This window comes from Pseudopipra pipra, chromosome 4 (assembly GCF_036250125.1).
Source record: "Pseudopipra pipra isolate bDixPip1 chromosome 4, bDixPip1.hap1, whole genome shotgun sequence".
NCBI classification, from domain to species: Eukaryota; Metazoa; Chordata; class Aves; order Passeriformes; family Pipridae; genus Pseudopipra; species Pseudopipra pipra.
Window position 1 is genome coordinate 73,524,429 of NC_087552.1, and position 22,901 is coordinate 73,547,329.

The 22,901-nt window shown below is 52.3% G+C and overlaps 1 protein-coding gene across 4 annotated transcripts in view; it reads right to left on the minus strand.

The window, feature by feature from the left end:
* Positions 1-1,322: 1,322 nt before the first annotated feature.
* LZTS3 (leucine zipper tumor suppressor family member 3) overlaps positions 1,323-22,901 on the minus strand; it is a 52,174-nt gene continuing 30,595 nt past the window's right edge. For 3 of the 4 annotated variants that reach the window (XM_064653578.1, XM_064653579.1, XM_064653580.1), the window contains exons 2-5: positions 13,713-14,210; positions 11,323-12,153; positions 2,749-9,775; positions 1,323-2,693 (exon numbers count right to left, since the gene is read on the minus strand). In XM_064653578.1, the coding sequence (XP_064509648.1) occupies positions 9,065-9,775; positions 11,323-12,153; positions 13,713-14,171 (2,001 nt within the window). In that variant the 5' untranslated portion in view covers positions 14,172-14,210 and the 3' untranslated portion in view covers positions 1,323-2,693; positions 2,749-9,064. The remainder of the gene's footprint in view (positions 2,694-2,748; positions 9,776-11,322; positions 12,154-13,712; positions 14,211-22,901) is intronic. The other variant, XM_064653581.1, reaches the window with a different exon arrangement.

Below are 22,901 nucleotides of genomic sequence, written 5' to 3' on the forward strand. Positions count from 1 at the left end.
CCCCTGGCAGGGCCTGAAGGGGCTCCAGGAGAGCTGGAGAGGGACTGGGGACAAGAGATGGAGGGACAGGACAAGGGGGAATGGCTTCCCAGTGCCAGAGGGCAGTTTTGGATTAGATCTTAGGAAGAAATGCTTCCCTGTGAGGTGGTGGGGCCCTGTCACAGGTTGGGCAGAGAAGCTGCGGCTGCCACTGGACCCCTGGAAGTGTCCAAGGCCAGGTTGGATGGGGCTTGGAGCAAGCTGGGCTAGTGGAAGGTGTCCCTGTCCATGGCAGGGGGTGGGACTGGATGGGCTTTAAGGTCCCTTCTTACCAAAACCATTCCGTGCCTATGATTCTGTCATTAAATCACACTTTTGGCTGCAGGTATCTCAGGGTACCTGCACACCCAGAAGTGTCCTTCCCATGTCCCCAGAGAGCCACCAGCCTGAGGGGCTTCTCCTCACTGTGGGGGTGGGCTCCTGTCTGGGCTGAGCCTGTCATTGCAGCCCTTCCAGCAAAACTGGGGGGATCCAGGTGACAATGGACCTGTGGAAGGGGGATTAAGGTGACAATGGACCAGTCGAGCCGGTTTAGTCTGACTCCCTGCTCAAGCAGAGCCTGATGGCCAGGGCTGTGTCCAAGCACATTTTTTATTATTTCCAATAATCACAGCTCCACCGTGCCCAGAAATCTCTCTTGTCCACTCTGGGCTTTCAGCATTTGCAAACCATGATTAAATAGGGCCTTGAGCTTTCCTTAGCACTTGGATCCCTTCCTGACCCCTCTACCAGGTGTATTTCCTGCTCACCTCTTCCTTTGATCAGCCTTTTATCCCCTGGCAACTGAGGAAACACATTTCCAGGACTCCAGAGGGAGTTGGAGAGCCTCGCTGGCTGATGGCAGCTCGTGCCTTAAAACCTGAGGGAACTCCTGAAATCCCTGTTTCACTTTGCCCCGGGAAGCATCAGCTTGGTCACCAGAGGGCAGGAGGCCTCTGTAATAAAGCTGCATTTGGGAAAAATGCTGGAATTGTTGTTTTTTTTTAGAAAACTAATGATCTGAATGTTGCTTTAATGTGACGCCGACCAAGCAGCTGGAGGGGATCCTTTGGAGTAAAAACCTGCAGGAGGTTTTGGACAAGATGTTACCTCCCTGGTGGTGAGGGAAGGTGGAATGGACTTCATGGGAGCTATGAGGGAGCTCTGGATTGGAGGGTGCTGGTGCATCCAGGGTGAGGTTCTTCCTGCAGTTCCCCAGCCTGGCTGTGGGTTGATCCCAAAATCCATCCCCATTTCTCCCCCCTTCTCCCACCCCTGACACAATCAGACAAATCACACAGTCCTGTTTTTAAAACGGGGCCTTTCTCCATTTTTATTTTGCCCAATAAAAATCCTTCACAGTCAGGTAGAGAGAGGAGAGCTGGAGATACGTATACATATAGATCTGCATGTCTATTTATATATATACATACCTCTGTACAGATATATTTATATATTCACCGTAGAAAATGGCAAAGGCAGTAGCTCTTCACATGTGGATAAACCCAATGGAGACATACAACAGACCAGCGGGAAACTGGGAAGTGTGGTAAGAGTTTTAACATGAATTTCCAAAACAGATACACCTTTGCTGTACAAAAATCCCGGAATGCTGCGTGTTACCTCTTTTTTCCTTTTTTTTTTCTTTTTCCCCAACCTCTTGTCTTTTAAATACATTTATAAACCAGAGGCAAATTCAAGACAACGGTGTTTTGGAAGTGACCAGTGGACAGGAGAGACACCCAACTTTATGGAGTTCTTTTTTAAATATTTTTATTAATTTTTAAGTATATATATATATATATAATTTTTTAAATTTTTTTTTAGGTTTTTTTATATTTTTTTTTGCAAAGTCTCATTAAACGCAGTTCGGAGAACCAGCAACAGTCGACGCAGAAACAGAACAGTAACGGAGTCGAGTTCAGAACACTTCTGGTTTGAATTCACAGTCAGAGCAGAGAGAAACCGACAGGAGGGAAGAAAGCACGAGGCTGGGATCGAATTTACAGTCGGGAATGCCTGGAATTGGACAAAGGGTTGGATGCAGGAGGTCCTGCACGGACACAGCCCGGCGGCCGAGCGGGGCCGGTGGGCCCCGGCTGTTATTGCTGGTGAAGTGGGACAGCAGGCTCGCTCAGGCCCTACCTGGGAGCTGGGATTTGGGGATCAGGGGGGGGACAGGTATGGGTCTGCTGGAGGACAGACGCAGGACACGGGCGACTCGGGCGACGTGTTTAGGACGAGGGACCCTCCCAAGCGCGGCAAAGGCCGAGAGGGGCTGCCCTCGGCTCACAGCGATTCCAGGTCCCAGGGAGTGCAAACAAAGACACCTTGGAGGAGCCCTGGCCCCGGGGTGGGCTCTGCAGGGACTCCCCTGCCTGGAAAGGGACTGCATAGACACGGTGTGTGTGCAGCATTGTGTGGCACCGGTGCTGGGACCCTCTGGCACCAGTGCTGGAGCTCTGCCTGGGGGTGTTCTGCTCCTTTCAGTCACCTGTGGAGAGAAAGGGACCTTCTCCTCCAGGAGGGCAGCCTGGCTCTCAGGAATGGCAGAGCCACAGTCTCCCACTGGTGTCTGCTTGTGGCTCTGTGAGCTCAGACACCCCAGTGGCTCCCACGTGGAGAAAACCTGCAGGGACAGCCATGGGATGGGACCAGGAGGGGATGGATTACACCTCCTGGGGACCCCCTAACAGCCATGGGATGGGACCAGGAGGGGATGGATCACACCTCCTGGGGGCCCAGGCTGGTGGCCTGCTGGATAAGGGCAGCTCTGGGCTCTCCAGGTGAATGGGACCACCAAGCTCAGATTGGTGGTTGTTTGGAGCCAGACTGGACCTCGCTTCCCTTTCCGAAGGAGGAGAGCCCAGGGCTGGAGCTATGAAGGTATTCAAGGGAATACTGGCTTCCCTGCAGGTATCAGAGTTGGGAAGAGTCCCTTTGAAATCTCCCTAGAAAAACCTATTGCTTTGGGACAGAAAGCAGAGACTTTCTGCTGGAGAAAACAGATCTGTGAAAGAGCTGTGAGAACACAACCTTGTCCCAGGCTCCAGACCTGACACGATCCCCTTCAGGGGGAGAACCAGGGAGGAGGATTATCCTGAAAATTGTTTCTGGTGAAACATCCTATTGGGAAACCAACATCTGCAAACAGCTGGATGAGATCCCAACCCCTCAATAGACTGGGGAGTCATGTGTGCCCCTACAGACGTCATAGACCCCTCACACCCCAGTTTTTCCAGAGGGTGGAAGGAGCAGGGAGCCCCAGAGCTGGTGGGTGGGGTGTTGTGATGGTGTGAAGCCCCGTGCAAGGATCTCATGGGAATGTCCTTCAGCGGGAAGCCAAGTTGCTCTTGGAGGTAAAGCAGGACTGATGGAGCTGCCACGGGAATGATGGAGAGGAGAGGTGAGGACCAGCAGTCTGGAAAGCTCCAGGGTTGGGATGTGCCACTCCCAGTGGGGGCTGTGGGCTCCAGCTCCATGTTCAGATGTACCTGGGAAAGTTCTGGGAGAGTCACTGGTTGCTCCAGTGGGATGGGGAGGATCAAAAAGGAGGCAGGAGAGTCTGGAGAGCTGGGGCAGAGGAGCAGCAGGGCACAGGCAGTACATGAGCAGATCTTTAGCGAGGGGTTTTGATGGACAGTAACTCTATCAAGGGGTTTCAAGGCTTAGGATGAAGGGTTGGGTTAAATTAATGGCGATTGGACCCTCTCCCATCCCAGGAATTGAGTGGAGAAGGCTGAGCACAGCTGGGGAGCAGAGGTGCGGTGAAAAGGCATCTGCCCTATGCCCAGACCCACCTGAACACCATTCACAGGAGCCCTGATCTCCCACTGGCCTGTGCCCTGCTTGCCAAGGCTGGGACCAGGTCCAGGAGCTTCGTGGAGCCAGCTGCCTTCAGCACTCCAAGCAGGAGAAGCAAAGAGCAAAGTGCATTCACCTCAGAATTTGGTTCCCTGGTAAGGAAGGTGCTGAGGAGGCCCTGGGGTGAGCTGGGGAGAGGACACCAAGGGGGCAGCCAGCAGGACCACCAGCTCTGAGGATACATGTTTTCCTGGACAATTCCCACTGATCCAGAATGAGTCCTTGACTGGACCCTGTAGCAATGTCTGCTGCTAAATTAGAGGAGACCTGTCACTCTGAGAACAAGAGGAATGGCTGGGCATGCCATTTCCCATGGAAAAAAAAGGGAATTGCATCCATCCTCCTCCGGGGAACAGTCCCTGGTCCACATTCTCCCTGGGCAATGCATGGAGCTATGTGGTGTGGCCGTGGAGGATACTGGTGTGATGAACAATCAGCTCAGCCAGGAACTCCTTTCTATCCTGTCCTGTCTAGCACAGGAAGGGCCCCTCATGGACCTGCAAACATTCCCAGGTGGGACACCGGGAAATCTACTCCCTCTCCTGTCCCCTGCCAGCTCTCATTCCCCTCTTCCAGCCCACAGCAGCCTCATCTCTCCCCAGGAAAGCCAGGACAGAGCTCCGAGCGTGCAGTCCAACGCCCTCCAGAGATCTTTGGTCATGTTGCTCGTGAGCAAGCTATAAAGTGCCACTGGAAGGGGCAGGAGTGGGGCAGGATGGTCTTTTCCATGGGCAGAGCTCCAGGGGGACACCACTGGGAGCCACTGTCCGTGTGACAAAACATGGGCAGGGGGGACTTCAGCCTTAACCAGGGGACAACAGCAAATCCTGGCACGGGGTGACAGCAACAAAGCAGGACAGAGTGGCACCAGGCTGCTGGAGTCAGTCCTGAGGGGATTGCTTTCCTGGGAGGTGCTGAGCCCCTGATTCCCACTGCCACAGCTCTGGGGGTGCTGAGTACCCTCCATGTGAGCACAGCATCAGTGCTGCTGGTCCCGCTCACCCAGAGAGAAGCCACAAAGCTGCCTGGTCTCCACTGAATCACTGAACATACAGAGCTGGGCTGTGGTTTACATCCCTCTGTATAACGTGGCAGCATTAAGAGCAGCAATCAGATTCCCCTCTGGAGTGTGGAAACCGGGAGGAGAGGGATCTCCCCCTGGCACGGTGCCAGTGACAGCAGGAATGGTGCTGTGAGACGGTGGCAGAAGCTCAGTGGGACTGTGTGAGGCACAACAACGTGCCATGGCTGTGGTTTCACCCTTGGGGTGAGACAGAAGTGCTGGAATTAGCCCAGCCTGGGTCGGTGTCTGACAGCAACAGCAGCCAGCCTGGGAATGGTGGTGGAGCAAAGCAGTGAGGGGTGAGACCTTCCCTGGCACCAGGACAGCCTGCCTAGCCCCCATCCTCATGGATGGAAGTCTCTGGAGCTGAGCAGTGTCCTCTGCACTGTGGATGTGCCTGGAGCGTGACTCGGCTGTGTGTGTGGTGTGACACCAGAGCTGCTCCAGGACTGCCCACCACTGGCCTGGCTCTCCCAAAGATCACAGAATCAGCTGGGTTGGAAAAGACCTCTGAGATCAGCGAGTCCAACCTGTGACCCAACACCACCTTGTTACCCAGGCCATGGCACTGCTGCCACATCCAGTCTCTTCTTAAACACCTCCAGGGAAGTGACTCCACCACCTCCCTGGGCAGCCCATCCCAATCTTGGATCATATTGCCCAGCCCCGTGTGTCAGGTGTCCCAGAGCATCTCTAATGTCTGTGGACCCCTTGTGTGGGGCAAGTGACCTGAGACCCTCGTGGCCACAGCTTGTGGTGGTGGCCAGTGGCAAGTTAGAGATGATTTTGGGGGCAGGACTTGGAGAATTACACATGAGCCAGGATGTCACTTGGAGCTGAATTCCATGAGCTCCAAGGTGGAGGAGACAGCTGGGTTGTGGTCAGGCCCAAACTCTGTGTGGAGTTTCATGGGACAGAAACCTTTTATCAGCCCTGCCTGAGCCTCCAAGAGATGGTGCCAGCCTCCTTGGGCATTCCCAGGACGTGCCACCAAAAAGCCAGTCTGGGACCCCTTGGCTATTTTACCCCAAGGCTGAGATCCTCAACACAGACCTAGTTTGGAATGGGAGACTTCATCCAGTCAGTGTGAGAAAGTGTTAAGACCTGGGAGGAGCCAGGTGAGCTCCCACCTGGGCACAAACAACAGGAATCCAGGTGTCCCATCATCATTTTGCTCCATCTCTGCTGAGCAAAGGGCTGGCACAGGGGAGAGGACATGACAGGGAGCAGTGCATCCAGTTGTGGGGAGGAATCTCGAAGCCCAGGAATCCTTTGGGACAGTTTGGCCGGGGAACTTGCCCAAACCATCTGTATTTTAAGTCACCAGAGCACAGGGGGGTGGTTTCTGCTGGACAGCCGAGTGCTTGGGGGAATCCTGGGTGAATCCCAAGAGAGGGAAAACCAGCAGCAGCAGCAGAGTGTCAACAAGGGTATCAGCAAGGCTCTGTCATCCAGGCAGTGTCCACAAAATGAGGTCCCTCAGATCTGGATCAAAACTCTTGATTGAAGTGATGCAGTGAAGAAGAACGTGAAAGGAGTGGGCCTTTCCTCCTCAAAGGTGCAAAACCTCTCCTTGCTGCTCCTGCCCCAGCCCAAGCAGTCCCTGATGGATGCACTGTGAGGCCATCGAGCCCCTGGGCAGTCCAGCACCCCTGTGTACCTCCAGGTTTCACTGGATCCATCAAGACACTCATTCCTGGTACCACTGCAAAAAAGATCGAGGAAAAACGATGATGGGGCAAACCTGACGTGCTGGAGGACTTGGCTGACTGCTGCTGGCTGGGCCCAGCTATGTGGGGAGGCCACACAAGCCCCTGCTTCTCCTGCCCATGGATTGGGAAGCAGCTCTGGAGAGGTGATGCCAGTGTCAGTTGCTCCTGAGTGTTAACACAGGAGGGAATTGCGGTGTGCACATCCTCAAGAGCAGAGCTGGAAGCTCAGTCCCTCTGGGACTCTTCTCCATGCCCATCAGGGGTCAGACCTGACCTAATCCCCCTTTTATGGCTGGTCATGGGAGAGGTGCTTAGCCTGAGCTGCCCCCCCCGTGTTTTTCAGGCTGATGAGTTGTGTCTCCCTCCAGCTCCAAAGACACAGGCAGAAGTGGTGGGAGAAGACAGGAACCATCAACTGGGATCTTGAAATGCCCTGGTCTCTTTGCACATCTCCATTTTCTACGGCTCCAGGGATCTCTGCCAGCCACCAACAGCTCCTGGCCAGGAGCACTGCCTGATGACCTTGGCTGGTGGGACTAACTGCAGCCTCCTCTCTCTCTTTGCTCAGTCTGGAGCTCACCACAGCAATGCTTGTTCCCAAACTGAAGGTCAGACCTGGTGATGAAATGAGGAGCTTTTCAGAAAGGGAGCATGGAAAATGTGCAGGTTCAGGGCTTTTGCTTGGAAGGTCTTCAGGCCCTCAACACCCTGAGGTTCTTCCTTCTTATGCACATGGAATGTGATCTGGCCAAACCCTCCCTGGAGTCACCGCACAGACATTCCAAGGTGTCCAGTGCTAATTCCAGCTTTGTTCTTCTATCTTCTCCCTAAGACAAAGAGCCAAAATTCCCACTCGTGTTGATCCTTTGGCCACTGCCCAGTCTCTGCAAACTCCACTTTGAAACGTTTTCCTTCTCTTTACTGTGGATCATGGTAAAAAAATGTCCATAAAAGGGAGAACTGGGCCCACTTTGCCCACGTTTTCAAGCCGAGAGCTGGGTTTTGCTGCCTCAGTGACTGTGCACGTAGGATTTGGTTATTGTTCTGCCAGGGCATAAGCACTTGCGTGATCTTAAGCATTTTCCCTTCTTAAGGACTGAATTCATGCTCAGAATTAGTAGCTGAGTGTTTTCTTAAGCTAGGCCTGCGTTATCTCCATCCCTGGAATATGTGATGCCGCGTGGGATGGCCGTGGGTGCTGTTTGGAATGGCTGTACTGAAGGCTGACGCTCACCCCGTTGGAATCCAGCTGGGATGTGCCCCCTGCAACTCCTGAGTGAGGCTTGGATGCTGTTTTTAAGTAGACCCTGGACCAAGAGAGTGCCCCAAAGCGTCACTCATTCAGGGACAGGGTGGCACAACTGCCCAATATTGGGGCAAATTGCTAAAGCTTCAGTTTGCATAAACATCCCACAGGTTTGGAGGCTTCCCCAAACCTTGATCCCATTGACTTTGGGAAGTAAGAGGGCTCTTGGGAAGGGAAACCAGCTTGGATTTCCAAGCTTTTTTCTTGCTGTAGCCAGCTTGGGTGTATAGTAAGGGTAAGGGGACCAAGGCAGAGGTGGGAGGGTATTTCTGCTCCCAGGGTCAGTCACAACCTGGGAGAGGAGTGGAACCGCAGAAGGAAACCACAAGGAAATGAAAACACAGCTCTGCTGAGCCCCCAAAGAGGCTCCTGCTGGGAGATCATTCCCTGTTGGCTTCTGTTACCAGGACAGGCTCATCCTGCTCCTCAAGGATGTCCTAACCTCTTGCAACCATAGTAGCCATGGGCTGGCAAGAGGGAGTCGTCTGGCAGAGATATGTCTGGTTTCACTGAAATCAGTGGCCAACCTTGCACTGACTTCACTAAGACCATCGTCTGGAACAGGATACTTGATGCAGAACAGTGAGTTTGCTCATCATCCCGAGAGCTTTGCTCCGTTAGCCAATGTGGCTAAAAACATCTTGGAAAAAAAACAAACCAACCAACCAAACCAACAAACCTGCCACTTTGAACTGTTTTGCTGCACGAAAATGCTCGGGAAACCAAAGAAACCGAATATTAACCCTCCGAAATAACCAACCGAGGAGGGCTGAATTGTAGGAGAGGGGGTGGCAGCCTCCAGCGGAGTAACAGTCACGGCAGATTAACGAAAGAGCCAATTTTGACCCTCACCAGCTGTACTAGGAAAAAAAAACCCAAAAGAGATGTCGCATCATCGATAGAAAACCAACGCACATCCACAGTTATTTTACCTACAGAGCACAGAAGTGGAGAGTAAGGGTGGTGGAGCTCGGCTGGGAGCAGAGCAGGCTCCCCCCGCTCCGGCGGTAGCGCGTTATCCTTCGGAAGATCACTGGCTTGAGTAGGTAGTACATGCACAGCAATAAAAAAATCTCGTTGTGTCGTGGTGGTGGCCCCTCCTCAGATCTCGGTGGACTCAATTCGCTCGAGCCTGGAGGGAGTCCACGTCTTTTTCTCCTCGGTGTGCGGGGGGCTGGTGGCCTTGGTGTTCATCTCATTCACCTTGTGCTCCAGGAGCTGGTTCTTCTGGTACATCTCCACGTAGTTCAGCTGCAGCTGCTTCTGGTACTTGATGACCTTCTCCTTCTCCTCCTGCCACGTGCGCCGCTCCTCCTCGAAGTCCATCACCTGCTGCTCCCGCTGCTGCCGCTCCAGCTTCAGCTCCGTCTGGAGCCGCTCCACCTCCTTCCGCAGGGAGTTCACGCTGTCCTCGCTCTGCCGCTGCATCTTGGCCTCGTCGCTCTCGCAGGCCAGCGGGTCCCGCAGCTTCTCGCCCAGGTCGCCCCCGAAGGGCCCCGGGGGTCCCATGCTGGCAAGTGTCCGCTTCAGGCCGGAGACCTCCAGCTCACAGTGGTTCAGTTTTTCCCTCAGCACCTGCACCTCGCTCATCTTGCGCTGCAGTTCGCCCTCGCAGATCTCCAGGTTGACGCTCTTGGAGCTGTAGGAGTCCTTCAGGGTGAGGATCTGCTCCTCCTTCTCCCGCAGGAAGTTCTTGCCTTCCTTGAGCTGCGAGCGCAGCCCCACGATCTCGTTCAGCTTCTGGGAGACGTCTGCCTGGGAGTCCTTCAGCTGCTGCTTGAGCAGGGAGATCTCGCCTGCCTTCTGGCACACCTGCGGGAAGAGCATCCGTGAGGTTGGGGGACAACAGCAAGGAGCCACCACCCCTGCTTGTCCCTCGTGCTGCCCATGAAACAGCCCTGCTCAAGGACTGAGTTCCAGCCTTCACCAGGCCCCAGACCACGCCAAAGACCTAAAGGTCATCCCCACACCTGTGGGGGAGATTTTGTGTTTTTTCCTGCAGAAACTTGGGACTTTTCAGGGACCCGATGCTGTTCCCAGCTGGAGTTGTCCAAACAGCTGAGCCAAGTGCTGTAAGACAGTGATGCTTCCCTCCTTGCGTTTATCTTACTCACTCAACCACAGCCCTGTGGTGCTCGACCCCAAACCCTCTGCTCTCAGCAGGAGTTTTCCCACTGACCTCAGTGGCATCTGGACCTTGAACAAGCCTGAGACAGAAACACCTCAGACCCAGAGACCACCTGGGCTCTCCCTGAGCACTGGGACAGTAGGACAGGATGATGTTACTTACTCATCCTATGATACCTTCCTTCCCAAAGACTCCTAAAGAACCCTGGAAGCATTCAAGGCTTCAAGGACAGGGCTTGGAGCACCCTGTTCTAGTGGGAGGTGTCCCTGCCCATGGCAGGGGGGTGGAACGAGGTGGTCTTTCAGGTCCCTTAACAGAGCAGGTGGCCAAAGGAGGGACAATGCAGCCTCCTCATTCTGGGATGTAACTTGCAGGGATTTTACAAAAAGCCTCTAATAAGCTCTACTGAACATCTGCAAAAGCACATTTCAGAGCCTAGTTAATCCCAGCTTCCTTGACTTCCCATCAGGATTAGCAGAATAGGGTCTTCTTGATTCTAGAGCTACGTTTTGCCTCTGCACTCTTAATAAATTTAAAGTTTCTAGCCAGTCCATGGAAGGATTAAAATTCTTCACATGATCAAGCTGGAAAAAAAAAAGGTATGTGAGCACTGGCTATACAAACAGACTTTGATAAAATGTTCTAAAAATAGAAACAGTAGGAAAAAATTATGTAGAACTTAATAGGAGAACTAGAAAGAGGAATTTGCCTTTCAGCTTTTTAAGAGAGATAAACTTATTAAGAACTGAAAACAGCGTGTTGCAATGGAAAGCATGAGGTAGACTTGGCCATTGATATAATTTTTAGCTCAGTTGCTTTTTATCTTCAGCAAAAAAAAAAAAATCAAATATTTGAAAAGCAGTTTCAAGGTTTGCCCAAACGCAGACCTTACAAGAATTTAATTAAAACAGACTTAAACCTGTTTTTGGTAGGCACAAATACCTGTATGGAACGAGTTGTATTCCCTGAGACTGGATTTAAATGTCACAAGTTGGAGTGACCAGACTGCAAAGTCAAATTATTAATCAGCACAGGAGGTATGCACAGAAAGTTATCCTTATTTTAGTTCAATGGAAAACAACAGGTTTGGGACTCAGACAAATGAGGTGACAAGTGTCCACAAGAGGCCACCAACCCATAGCCATTATCTGTGGGGTCCCCTTAGGGCACATGGGAGGTACTTTGGGCTGCCAGAACCCTTGATGAAAACCTGTTAAAACAAGGCTCTTACCTCCCACTTGGTCTCTTCAATCTTTGGGAGAAACTCAGCCTGCTCCTTCTTGAAAGCCACAAATTTCTTCTCCAGCTCCTCTCGCTGCTGGAGGAGTTGCCCCATGTCGTCCTGGAGTTTTTTTTTCTCCTGCTGGAGCTTGAAAATTTGGAGCTGCAAAGCCTGCTGAGCCCGCTGCGCCTTTTTGGAGACCTGCTGCAGCTTGTTGGCGTAGTTCTGCCTCAGGTCCTCCATCTCCCTCTCCCAGATCTTCTGCTTCTCCTCGAAGACCTGGAAGATCGCCGCCTCGCTCTTGTCCAGGTTCCTCCGCATCTGGAGGACCTCCTGCTCCTTCTCCCACAGCCGGTCCTCCAGGTCCTGGATGATGTCGTCCGTGGAAGGCGAGTGGAAAGGCATGGTCTCGTTGAGATGGTTCAGCCTGCTGAAGGAGGAGGTGCTCTTGCTGGAGGACCGCCCGCTGTCTGAGGTAGATATCCCGTTGTATCCCACGATGTTCTTCTCCACGTAGGTGGTGCCGATGCGGTTGATGTGGCTGGTGGAGGCGCTCATGGGCCCCACGTGCTGGCTGTAGCCCGTCCCGTAGGTGGGCAGGCTCGTTAGGGAGTTACGCCCCGAATCCGAGAGCCCCCCCCCTTGGTTTGTAGTCCTGTTAAGGCTGCCCTTGTCGAGCCCAGCTTTGGGTGCGGACGGGCTATTGCTGTTGGCGTGGTTCAAGCTCTTCCTGTTCTCCGTCATCCCGTTGCTCTGCGGCGGGCAGAGGTTCTGCATGGAATGGAAGTTTTTAGGAACTACTGGCTTAAAGGCTGAGGGTCTAACTAAGGGCTCATTGCTCTGCAAAAAGGAAAAAGGACCACGCGTCAAACACGGCAGGAGGCTCGGTAACGACACAACAAAAAGAGACACATCGGCACAGGGTGGGGCTGGTGGGGTCAATTCAGCTTGGGCCGGCTCCATGTCACACCTTTTGGGCCATTTGGGGTTGTACAGGAGGGACCTGTAGTCACTGGTAGGACATGAGGGACCTGTGGTCACCGGTAGGACAACACTTTGTCTTCCCTTGCCCCAAATCAAAAGAAGTAATCTTGACTCACCCCCAAATCTGTGTGATTTACCCCCTAGAATACTCCTTGGGCTGCCACTTGCCTACCAAACCTGATCAAAACACCTCTGATTTTGGCTGATCATATTTGGAAGGACTCTCAGCCTTGACGGTGCATCGTCCTGTTGCTGAAAACTGAATTGAACCCTTGGATTGGCAGCTATTTTGCCCCAAGAGCATCATGTTTCCCTCCTGCTGGGAGTGATCTCTTCCTGTGTGGACCTTGTGTCCTGCTCATGCTCTGATGGGATCAGCTAGGAGCTGTGACCCCAGCAGTGACTCCAGGCAAGGAACATGCTGAAGCTGCTCTTCACTGGAATATTTGTGTTTTCTATGGGCATAAGCAACGCAGGGGGGAAAATGGACCACAGGGATTTAGAAAGGATTTTAAAGCCTTGAACGTTCCCCACCCGGTCAATGCGCCTACAGAAACAAAATTTCCTCAAAATGGGATTGAGTCTCCCCTGCTGCACGTTGGGTTTTAGGTGAAAATGACAGCAGAGGAATCAAAGATGTTTTGGAAATGCCTTCTGGGAGAAACAGGAGGAGCCCTGGTGAGCAGGCTGGAGACCAAAAACCTGATGCCTGTGAGACTGAGATGGACTACAAGGACCAGTGGATTAACAACCCAGGAGAAAAGGCCACCAAACATTGCAGAAATAATACTGGATACAAATTATGGAAGTCACTGGAGCAGAGCAGCAGGGCACATAAAACACTGCTGGCTCTGGGGCTCTGCTCCTCCAGACCTGGCAGATTTTGCTCCCTGAAGCCAAATATGAACCACAAGGACTGGGCTGGACTGGGTTATAATGTTTACAGGGGTAGTTTCAAGCCTTGTCACTTGTCCCTCACAAGGGATTTTGAACAGAGGCTCAGAGGTGCTTTCAAGCCACAGCTTTAGGTGGCAGTGGGTGGTTGAGGATTGCCTATAAATGGTACAAACATAAGAGTGGGACTCAGATGTTGGACCTACTGAAACAAGAGCTGATTCCAGCTCCCTCCCCATCCATCAGAGAGGTAGGCACATCATCTCAGGGAGGTTGGAAGAGCCAGTGGCTTAAATACAGGTTTAAATGAGCTGAAAACTTCACTGAGATCATGCTCTTGGGTTCCTCAAGAACTAATGTAGGCCCTGAAAGTGATAAGAACGATACTATCTGCACATAAAACGTACAGAGTGAAAACTGGACTATCTGCCAGGATTGCTTTTTTGCCCAGGGCTTCCTGGCATGTGTTTTCAGGGCCGTGCCGTGGCCACCGAGCTGCTCCAGGAGGCGGAGGGTCTCACCTGGTCGAGTTTGCCGGAGATTGGCAATATCTTTGGTGGGTTACCGGGCTCTCGGTACTGGGGAGGAGGCGGCAGGTTCTTCTCGTTGTTGGAGGTCACGTTCCCACAGATGTCCATCTTCACCTTCTCGCTCTTGCGCAGGTCGCCGTTGATGTAGAGAGAGTTGGAGACCTTCTCCGACTTGTAGGTCTTCTCCTCGCCGGAGTAGCGGTTGGAGATCTCCCGCGCGGAGTAGCCGTTGTTGCGGGAGCCCTCGGAGGCCTGGCGGCCACTGCCCTGCGTCCGGGTGCCCACGCTCTTCATGGCAAACTCCTGGTCGTTGGCCACGCCGCTGCCCACGCTCCCCATGGCGCTCCTGGGGGCGGCGGTTCGGGATGGCCGGGCGGCGAGTCCGTGGAAGTTCTGCGGGCTGGCGCGGGTGGGGTCACTCAGGACGGGCAGTGTCTCTAGCGTGGCCATGGCAGCGTCGAGGTGAGCTGGAGGCACGGGTCAGTGGCACTGGGAGCAGGAGGGAGAGGAAAAGTGCTGTTAAAGAGGTGCCTTTTACCCACCACCCCCTCTGCAGATCGAATCGTGTCCCGGTGTCCGGTACGGAGCAGATGGTGGGGTTGTCCTCCTCTCTGGGAACCCCAGACCCCCTGTGGCAGGAGGGCCTACCCCAGCAAGGCCTAAAATCCAACCAGAGAATGCAAGCAGTGCCAGCTCTCGTGTCAGCTCTCTGTGTTGTGTTAGCAGTGGCACCATGGTAATGTTCTTGGCGTCAAATTCTGCTAAAACCAGCCTGCTTCCCCAAACTCCAAACACACATCCTGCTTTTTGAAGTCTGAGGTGACAAATAAGCTGGGAGCTGGCCTGGAAATTTGTGACTGGCGCTCAATCACTTTATACCCTAAAAGTGCTTTATACCCTTTCATACAGTCAGGTTCTTCTAACTTAACCCTTCTAGGGGTGTATGTGTGGAGATTCCTCCCTTGGCTGGGGACACCCCTCAAGGTGACTCCTCAAGGTTGAGAGATCTCCCCACGAGCGTTGGTCTGGGGGAGTTACATCAAATCTCTACTTAATAACTATTTCTTTTTGCCAGCTTTAATATAATTGCTTCAATAATTGCTTCAATGTAGTGCACCATCCTGTCTTATACTACACTACTAGTAGTGTTAGTGTTTGTATGGTGCAGTAAATAATTCTGATTAAGATGTTTTGTCTGATCATTTGTATAAAATAAATGATTCATTTTATATAAATATTCTCGTTTTGCCAATCATTACAACCTGCGGGACAAAAGTGGTTCAGTCACACATTCTGTAATTCCTTAAACTTAAACCATTGACATAATCCAAGGCTGAGATTGGATTCAGCTGCACCCAGACTCTTCTCTGAGCAGGAGTTTAGAAAGCCAGGGAGCCCTTTCTGCACCTTGTGACTCAATGGCAGGGCTTTTTAAATAAATTCTGCCTAAGCCTTCCACTCCCACCCACGACACCCCCTTGGAGAAGCACTGATCCCCCAAATCCCACTCACTGCCCTCCAAAAGAGCTTCTCTTAAAGCCTCTGACCCCAAAGGTTGGGTGCTCCTCGGGGGAGGGAGTCTGTGTGGGTTTTGTTTGGCACAGCTCTATGGCATCAGTCGGACACGACTGTTTGCAGTTCCCAAGGTTGGATTATTTCTGTCACTTTTCCCAGGTTTTAACAAGTTTGAGTTACCATGGGAATATGATTTCTCCATCCCTGGTCCATCAGTAGCTTATCCAATTCCTCTCTCCAGCCCATCTCTTAGGGATGACTCGACAAGGCTTAAATAACACACTTTCCATCTCTTCCTTTGGGAGTGTTGCTCCCATGGGCTTGAGCTTTTAAAAAGGTGCTTTTGTCCAGGTGTCATCCTGAGTTTTCTTTTAAACATTTGTTCCTCTTCTCCTTCTTATTCTTACTTAGGTTGTGCCTTGGACTGGCCAAAACTAGGCCATGGGAAGTGGATAATGTGCAAATAATGGTTTTAAAAGTTGTCTTTGACCAGGTCAGAGGAGCTGGGACCAGTTGCCCTTGGGACCAATTCTCACATGTCTGGATGCTCTTCATCAGCTTTTACATAAAGGTGAAAAATCTTATTTAAGGAAATAAGAGCAGCAGAAGGTGAAGGTTTCCCCCTGGATGGGGGGAAATAAAATTAAAAAAGTGATGCCCCTTGCAGAGAGGTTCAGGGATGGAGGAGCTCCGACAGGGCCAGCAGGAAGAGGAGATGGAGAAAATCCCCATGTCAGTGGGGTTTTCCCTCTTCTTGGGGTAGGGATGTTCACTGAGCCCTCCCTGAGAAAAGCAGGAGAGCTGGGTTTATTTCCCTGGAGAGCAAGCTCAGGTCTGGAGCTCAGCTCCCATGTGGTGTCTCAGGAGGTCTTGCTATTTGCGCTAATAATGGAATGGAGGAGCATTTAAAAGGTTAAAGCAGGGGCTGTGCTGCTCAATTTTGCTTTTATTAAACTGCAGTTTCTGGAGGCTTCTCCTCCCTCTTTCCAGCACCTTGTCCTGCCCAAAACACAGCTCAAGTGTCACGTGGCTGGTGGGCAGATGTGGCAAACAGCTGTGCCAGAGGGAGAGGGCACAGAGCTGATACCTACAGCGAGCTGGCAGAGCTCCTGTGGCTGTGGACGTGGTCACATCCTAAAGGCAATTCCCAAAGAGCATCACAGACAGTTCATGACTTGCACAACACCCAGGAGCTAATCCAGCTGCCTCCTGGGCACCTGGAGACTTGTTTGGGCTATGGAGTGATGAGGAGGTGTGGGCAACACCCACCCGAAGCCACACTCAACCCACGGCACCTTTGGATTTTGTTAGTCAAGGGAAGACTTTTTGTTCTGCTAATTTAGGAGTAACCTGCTTTTCAGTGACTTTTCAGTCACTTTTCAGTGACTTCTCTTTGTGGGACACCAGCCACCATGGGAGGGATGTGCTGCAAGGCCTCAGCTCCAGACGAGGGAAAGGCAGAGGCTGCATTGTCTCCACACAGAGCTCCCCAGCCAGCAGAGGAGAAATCCAGGTTACCTTTCCCTCACTGGGTAAATTTCACAGTGACATTTGCACGTTTACATTGACTCTCTGAGGGCAGGATGAGGTCACTGGAAAGTCTGATCCTTAAAAAGGAAAAAAAAAAAAAAAGGCCAACGCAACAACAAGCGGTTTCTTTTAACTGGGAATCATCCAAGCAAACATTCTGAAAAAAACTTGTTATTAGCTTATGTTTACTGCAAACCCAGGGCCTGATAAACAGAGTGCAAGGACAAGCCTTACAAATGTGTTATTAAGGAGGTGCCAGAAGTGCCAACAGATCCCCGACAGTACAGCTTTGTTTGCCAAAAAGGGCCATTTTTTTGAGAACAACAACTCTTGGGTTTGTATCTTCTGGCAAGCTCCGGTTCCCAGTCAGGTTTTGCACTGGTTGTTCCTCAGCTGAACTGAGGAAACTGAACTGAAAACAAGTTTTGAGCACAGGAATAGCTCTGCCACGCTCTGGTGCGGAGCAGGAGGGTCATTTTATTCTCCTTCCAGGTTTGGAGGAGTGCGTGATTCAAAACTTCCCCAGCACATTTCTTCTCCTTAAATCTCTTAATCTCTGTAGTGATAGGATGAGGGGAAATGGTTTTAAACTTGCAAGGGGCAGGGTTAGATTAGATAAGAGGAAGAAATCCTTGAGGTGGGTGAGGCCCTGGCACAGGTTGCCCAGAGAAGCTGTGGCTGCCCCTGGATCCCTGGAAGTGTCCAAGGCCAGGTTGGAAGGGGCTTGGAGCAACCTGGGCTAGTGGAAGGTGTCCCTACCCATGGAGATGATCTTTAATGTCCCTTCTCAACCCAAACCATTCTGTGGTTCTATGACTCCATGATATCTACCTCCCTCCCATGGGAACGTGAACTGAAACTGGGTGATTCTCCATGAGAGGAACTGGCAGTCCATGAGCACAGGAAGGCTGAGAGAAGCCAAATCGCTCTACTTTAGCAGTGTTTCATTCCCAAGTCTGTCCTCTGGAAGGAAAGAGGAGTCATTCTCAGCATGGCTGGGCTTGGAAGAGACTCCCAAGCCATGGTAAAGGGATGAAAGTGGCTCCCCTTGGCCTGTGGAGGGTGGAGAGGCTCCAGACAGGGAGGAAACTAAAACAGGGGTATTAAGCCACCTGCCAGACACTGCCCTTTCCGGATGTTCTCTCTTTCCAGATATTACATCCAATCTGCAGTGGGGAGGAGGCACCAGGAACATCTCAGTCTTCATCCTCACCAGGCTCTCAAGAAGATGCTATGTCCAACTCACCTCCCAGGGAGGGCTAGGTCTACCCAAATCAATCCCAAGTGACACCTATCTGTCTATCTGTCCATCCCACAGGGCACTGAGCCACAGGGCCCTTGCTGAGCTCTGCCCTCACTCCAGCTCCTCAAACCCCTATGGTTACAGCAGGAACCCGAGTGAAGGGACTTTCTGCAGACACAAAGGAGGGGAAAACCCCTCCAGAACAAACACTGAGCCGAGTTCACATTTCCCAGCCTTTCTGTGTTAATAAAAGCTCAGAAGAGTTTCTTTGTCCGCCTGGATTGATTCAAGACTCCCTTCCTGGTAGGCATCTCCATGCCAGCACCTTACCAAGGTGCAGACAGCCTTCTCTGACCAGGGACACTGGGATTTCACACGCTCCATGTTGCACCAGCTCCCTGTCCCATCCAGCTGCAGTGGCCCCTTGGCCTTTCCTGCAGCAGCCTTGCCTTGGAGACAGCAATATTTTAATGCCTGATGGATGAAATCTGAGGTGAAATGTCCTTTTCCCCCAGCTGTGGTGGTTAAACTCTTCATGGCCACCTCTTACCCAGACTTCTCACCATCCCTGCAGCTCCAGGGCACTCCTATTGTAAATACAATTATTTGTAAAATAACAACTGTGTCTTCACACTTGCTTTATCCAAATGAGTTAGCGATTGCCTTCCAGTTAAACAGAATTAAAAATCACTTTCAGATAAGCAGCTGAATGGTTAACTAAGACTAAATTATGGGGGCCTGGCTCTGTTTCTGCCTGAGCAGGTTAATTGTTAACACTCTCGTAACAAAGGCCTTGGGGGAGACAGACATACCTGGGCACTGTGCCACGGGAGAGGGAAATCAATCACCCGGCCTGGGCAGAGGGAGCTCCGGCAAACAGCCCTGGAGCAAGGCAGTGCCTTGGCACACGCGCCACCCCAGGCATGTGGTGCTGGCAGGACGGGCAACAAAGGCATCTGAAGGTCAAAAATTCCCCCTCCTCACCGTGGTAACAGGTGTGCCCGTGACCTTCAACGGGCACAGGTTTGTTTGTGTCGGTTTTAACGAGCAGGCAATTACCGACGCGATAACAAACGTGCTTTGTGGTGCTGTTTTTTCAGGGCTATAGGACCTGTACCTGCCCCATGTTTAGGGGCTCTGGTGGGCTCTGCCAGTGTGTTGGTGGCAGCGCCAAGGAGCTGGGTTGGCTGGAGGAAAAAGGAGTCAACATGTCCTGGGGTGGTGGAGCAGGTTGGAAACGGCGTAAAAAGGTCGAAAAAAAAAAATTGCTGTAGTGATTTCGGCTTCTTCCAGAAAAATACATGGAGAGAGAAGGGCAGTAATGGGTTAGTAATGGATTAGCAGTGAGAAGACAGCAGACTCTGTAGGGAGCAAAACCACCTGTGTCCAGTGAAGCATTAACAGGCCCTGGAGAAAAACCACCACTGAAACACAAGACCTGCAATTGCACTCGGCCAATGTATCATAGAGTCATAGACTCACAGAACCAGGAAGGTTGGAAAAGACCTTTAAGACCATGGAGTCCAACCATCCCCCTGCACTGCCAAGGCCACCACTGACCCATGTCCCCAAGTGCCACATCCACATGGCTTTTAAATCCCTCCAGGGATGGGGATTCCCAAACTGCCCTGGGCAGCTGTGCCAGGGCTTGACTATGCTTTCCATGAAGAAATTTTCCCCAATATCCAATCTAAACCTCCCTGGTGCAACTTGAAGCCCTCTCTTCTTGTCCCTCTTAGTCCCATCCCTCTTCTTCTCCAGGCTGAGCAAACAGCCTCAGCCTCTCCTTGCACATCACAACTTCCAAAAACACCATTCAGCTACTGCTCTGCCTCCTGTGTGTCACAGACCATCACATGTCACCTCCTTATGGCCATGCTGGACCCAAACCTGGCTGAGAGCACCTCCACTGGGATTGGTTCTGGAGGCAGGGACACCACAGCTCCCCTCCCATCCGGCACCTCCTTTTCTCCTACCCCCTTCTCAAGTTGCTCAGTCTTGAAGAGGGGAACGGAATGAGCTTTTCTTGTCTCTCACAAGCATTTTTTCCAGCCCTCAAGTAATTCTTTTGGCTCTTTTCTGCACCTCCTCCAGCTCCTTTTCCCCCCACTCCACCATCCTGGCTCAGTGGCTGCCAGATTTTCCTCCACTTCTGGAATACAACACGAACACACTTGAACCTGTCGGCAAAAACATGCACATCTCAGGCTCCTCAACCACAAGATTTTTCCACAACTGAAAGCCAGATGAAGTCAAATGAACAACTCCTGCTGCTTTCCTGGGACACAAACCTCTCTTTTCCCATTTATCCCTGCTGAAGGGCACAGGAGCATTGCTATGGGGATATTTTTCCCCCCCTTCAGGGCTAAAAGGCAAACTCAGGAAGGCAGGTTGGAGGGTCAAGGAGTGGCAAGTTCTTGTAGCCACCTCCAGACACCTCTTGGGCCATGGGGTTGATGGGTGTCTGCACATCTTCCATCCCTCTGTGCAAAGGATTTATGGCTGGATTTACTTTTGGACACAATTCCAAGTAACGCGCTCCAGGGTTCCCTGCTTGAGCAGGGAGGTTGGAGCAGGTGACCTCCAGGGCTCCCTCCAACCTGAACCATTCAGTCATTCCGTAGTTGCTGCTGGGCTACAGAAACTTAAGCTCTGGGGTTGGATTTTCAGGTTAAAATGAGTAGAAAGTTGTTTTCTCACCCCAAGCCCCCGTGGCCTGGGAGATCCTGCATCTCCTGCACCTGGACCGGGGCAATTCCAAGCACAAGGACAGGCTGGGTGGAGAACGGAATGAGACGAGCCCTGGGGAGAAGGGCTGGGGGGTGTTTCTGCATGAAACCATCCTGTGCCATGATCAGGGTTGAGGAACAGAGTGTGGGTGGAAGCAAACCCCTCCAGGAAGGGGTTTTAGAGACCTCAGCAAGCAGCAGCCCCTGCCTGGAGCCCCGGGGCACTTTGCAGAGACCTTTGTAGCTCTGTTTAGCTGGAAGCAAGGAATGCCTGAGTTCAGAAAGCAAAGCAACACCAAAGCCATCCTACATGGCTTCTCCTGGGAGCAGCCTCCATGTATCCTAAGGCTATTTCCATCACACTGCTACAGGCATGCAGCCCCAGAAATCCATCCTGAAGCTCTGTGCTACCATCCCAGCTTTGGAGTCCTGCTGAGGAACATCCAATTTGGGGCTTTGTCCCTCCTTGACCCCCCTCTCCTTTCCCAGCATCTGAGAGCACTGAGGGGTCTGCACAGGGAGCAGCATCCTCTGAGTAACTGGGCCCAGTTAAAAGCTGCCCACCCTCCCAGTGCAAGCCTATTTCTGGGACACGAGGACCACGCTCTGCTTTTTCCTCCTGAAAAAGAGTCAGCCTCAGGTGTGGGTGGCAGGGTTGGGGGCAGGCAGGACCCCGTTTCGGGGGCTGCTCTTCCTCAAGCTTCTGTGGGAAATAAAAGCGAGAGTGGCTCAGAAACATTTCCTTTTCCTTTCCTCCTGCTAATGAGATAATTACAGCTTTTTGTATTCTGGGAAACCACTTTCTCATTATGGGGGCCGCAGCAGCTATTTACATAATAAGCCTGAAACAAAAGAGATGAGATGAAAAGGCCCAGGCGGCTCTTCGGGGGAGCTCTCCTTGAGCTGCCGAGGGAGAGCCTGTTGGGATTGATGCATTCCTCCATCCCCAAAGCCCCTCTGCCAAGGGCTGGAGTAGGTGGCAGCACTTGGTCCAGGATGTTCCCAGCTTGGGATGCTCCTCACTCCCAGCTGTGAGGGTCCCCAGGGTCCCCAGAGCCAGCCCGATGTGCTCCCATAAACCACCCACCGCAATTCCCGTTGCCAAAGGATTTGGGAGGGGTGACCCACATCAAGGAGAGTCATGTTTGTGGGGCTTGTAGTGACAGTCTGGGACAAGTCTCACCACCCAAGGATATGTTTGGTACCCAGCTGGCCTGTCCCCTGTCTCATCTGCCGTGTCCCAGTTTCCTACAGCTGTGGATAAGGGACATTCTGGGGACCAACCTGTCCCATCCCACATCCCATGTCCCCATTCCTTGTCCCAACTGCTGGCCAAAGGACATTCTGGGTACCAACCTGTTCCATCCCATGTCCCATGTCTCTGTTCCTTGTCTCCCTTTCTGGCCAAAGGACATGATGGGTTCCAAATTGTCCCATCCCATTTCCCTGTCCCCTCAGTTGACTAGTTACCTGTCCCACCCCATGTCCCATTTCCATGTTCCCCCAGCTGGCCAAGGGACACGTTGGGTACCAAACTGTCCCATCCCATTTCCCTGTCCCCTCAGTTGACTAGTTACCTGTCCCACCCCATGTCCCATTTCCATATTCCCCCAGCTGGCCAAGGGACACGCTGGGTACCAAACTGTCTCATCCCACATCCCATGTCCCATTTTCCCATCCCCCCAGCTGGCCAAGGTACCAAACTATTTCATTCCACATCCCATGTCCCATTTCCACATTCCCCCAGCTGGCCAAGGGGCACATTGGGTACCAAACTGTCTCATCCCACATCCCATGTCCCATTTTCCCATCCCCCCCACCTGGCCAAGGGACATGCTGAGCACCAAACTGTCCCACCCCATGTCCCAGTTCCCTGCCCCCACAGCTGACTATTGGGTACCAAACTGTCCCAGCTCACATGCCAGTGCCCTGTCCCCCCATCTGGCCAAGGGACACTCTGTGTACCAAACTGTCCCTGCCAGCAGCCACCTCCCTTCCCCAATAAAGGCCCCATTGTTCTCCCCCACAAAGCCCGAATAGTGCAGCCTGCTCCAGCTCCACCTTCCCTGCCAATCCTCCCCCTTTGCTATCAGTTTTCCTCCTCAGTTGCTCTGTGTTTAAGGGACACAGTCCAGTGCCACCCCTCCCTGTCCCCCGGGAAGT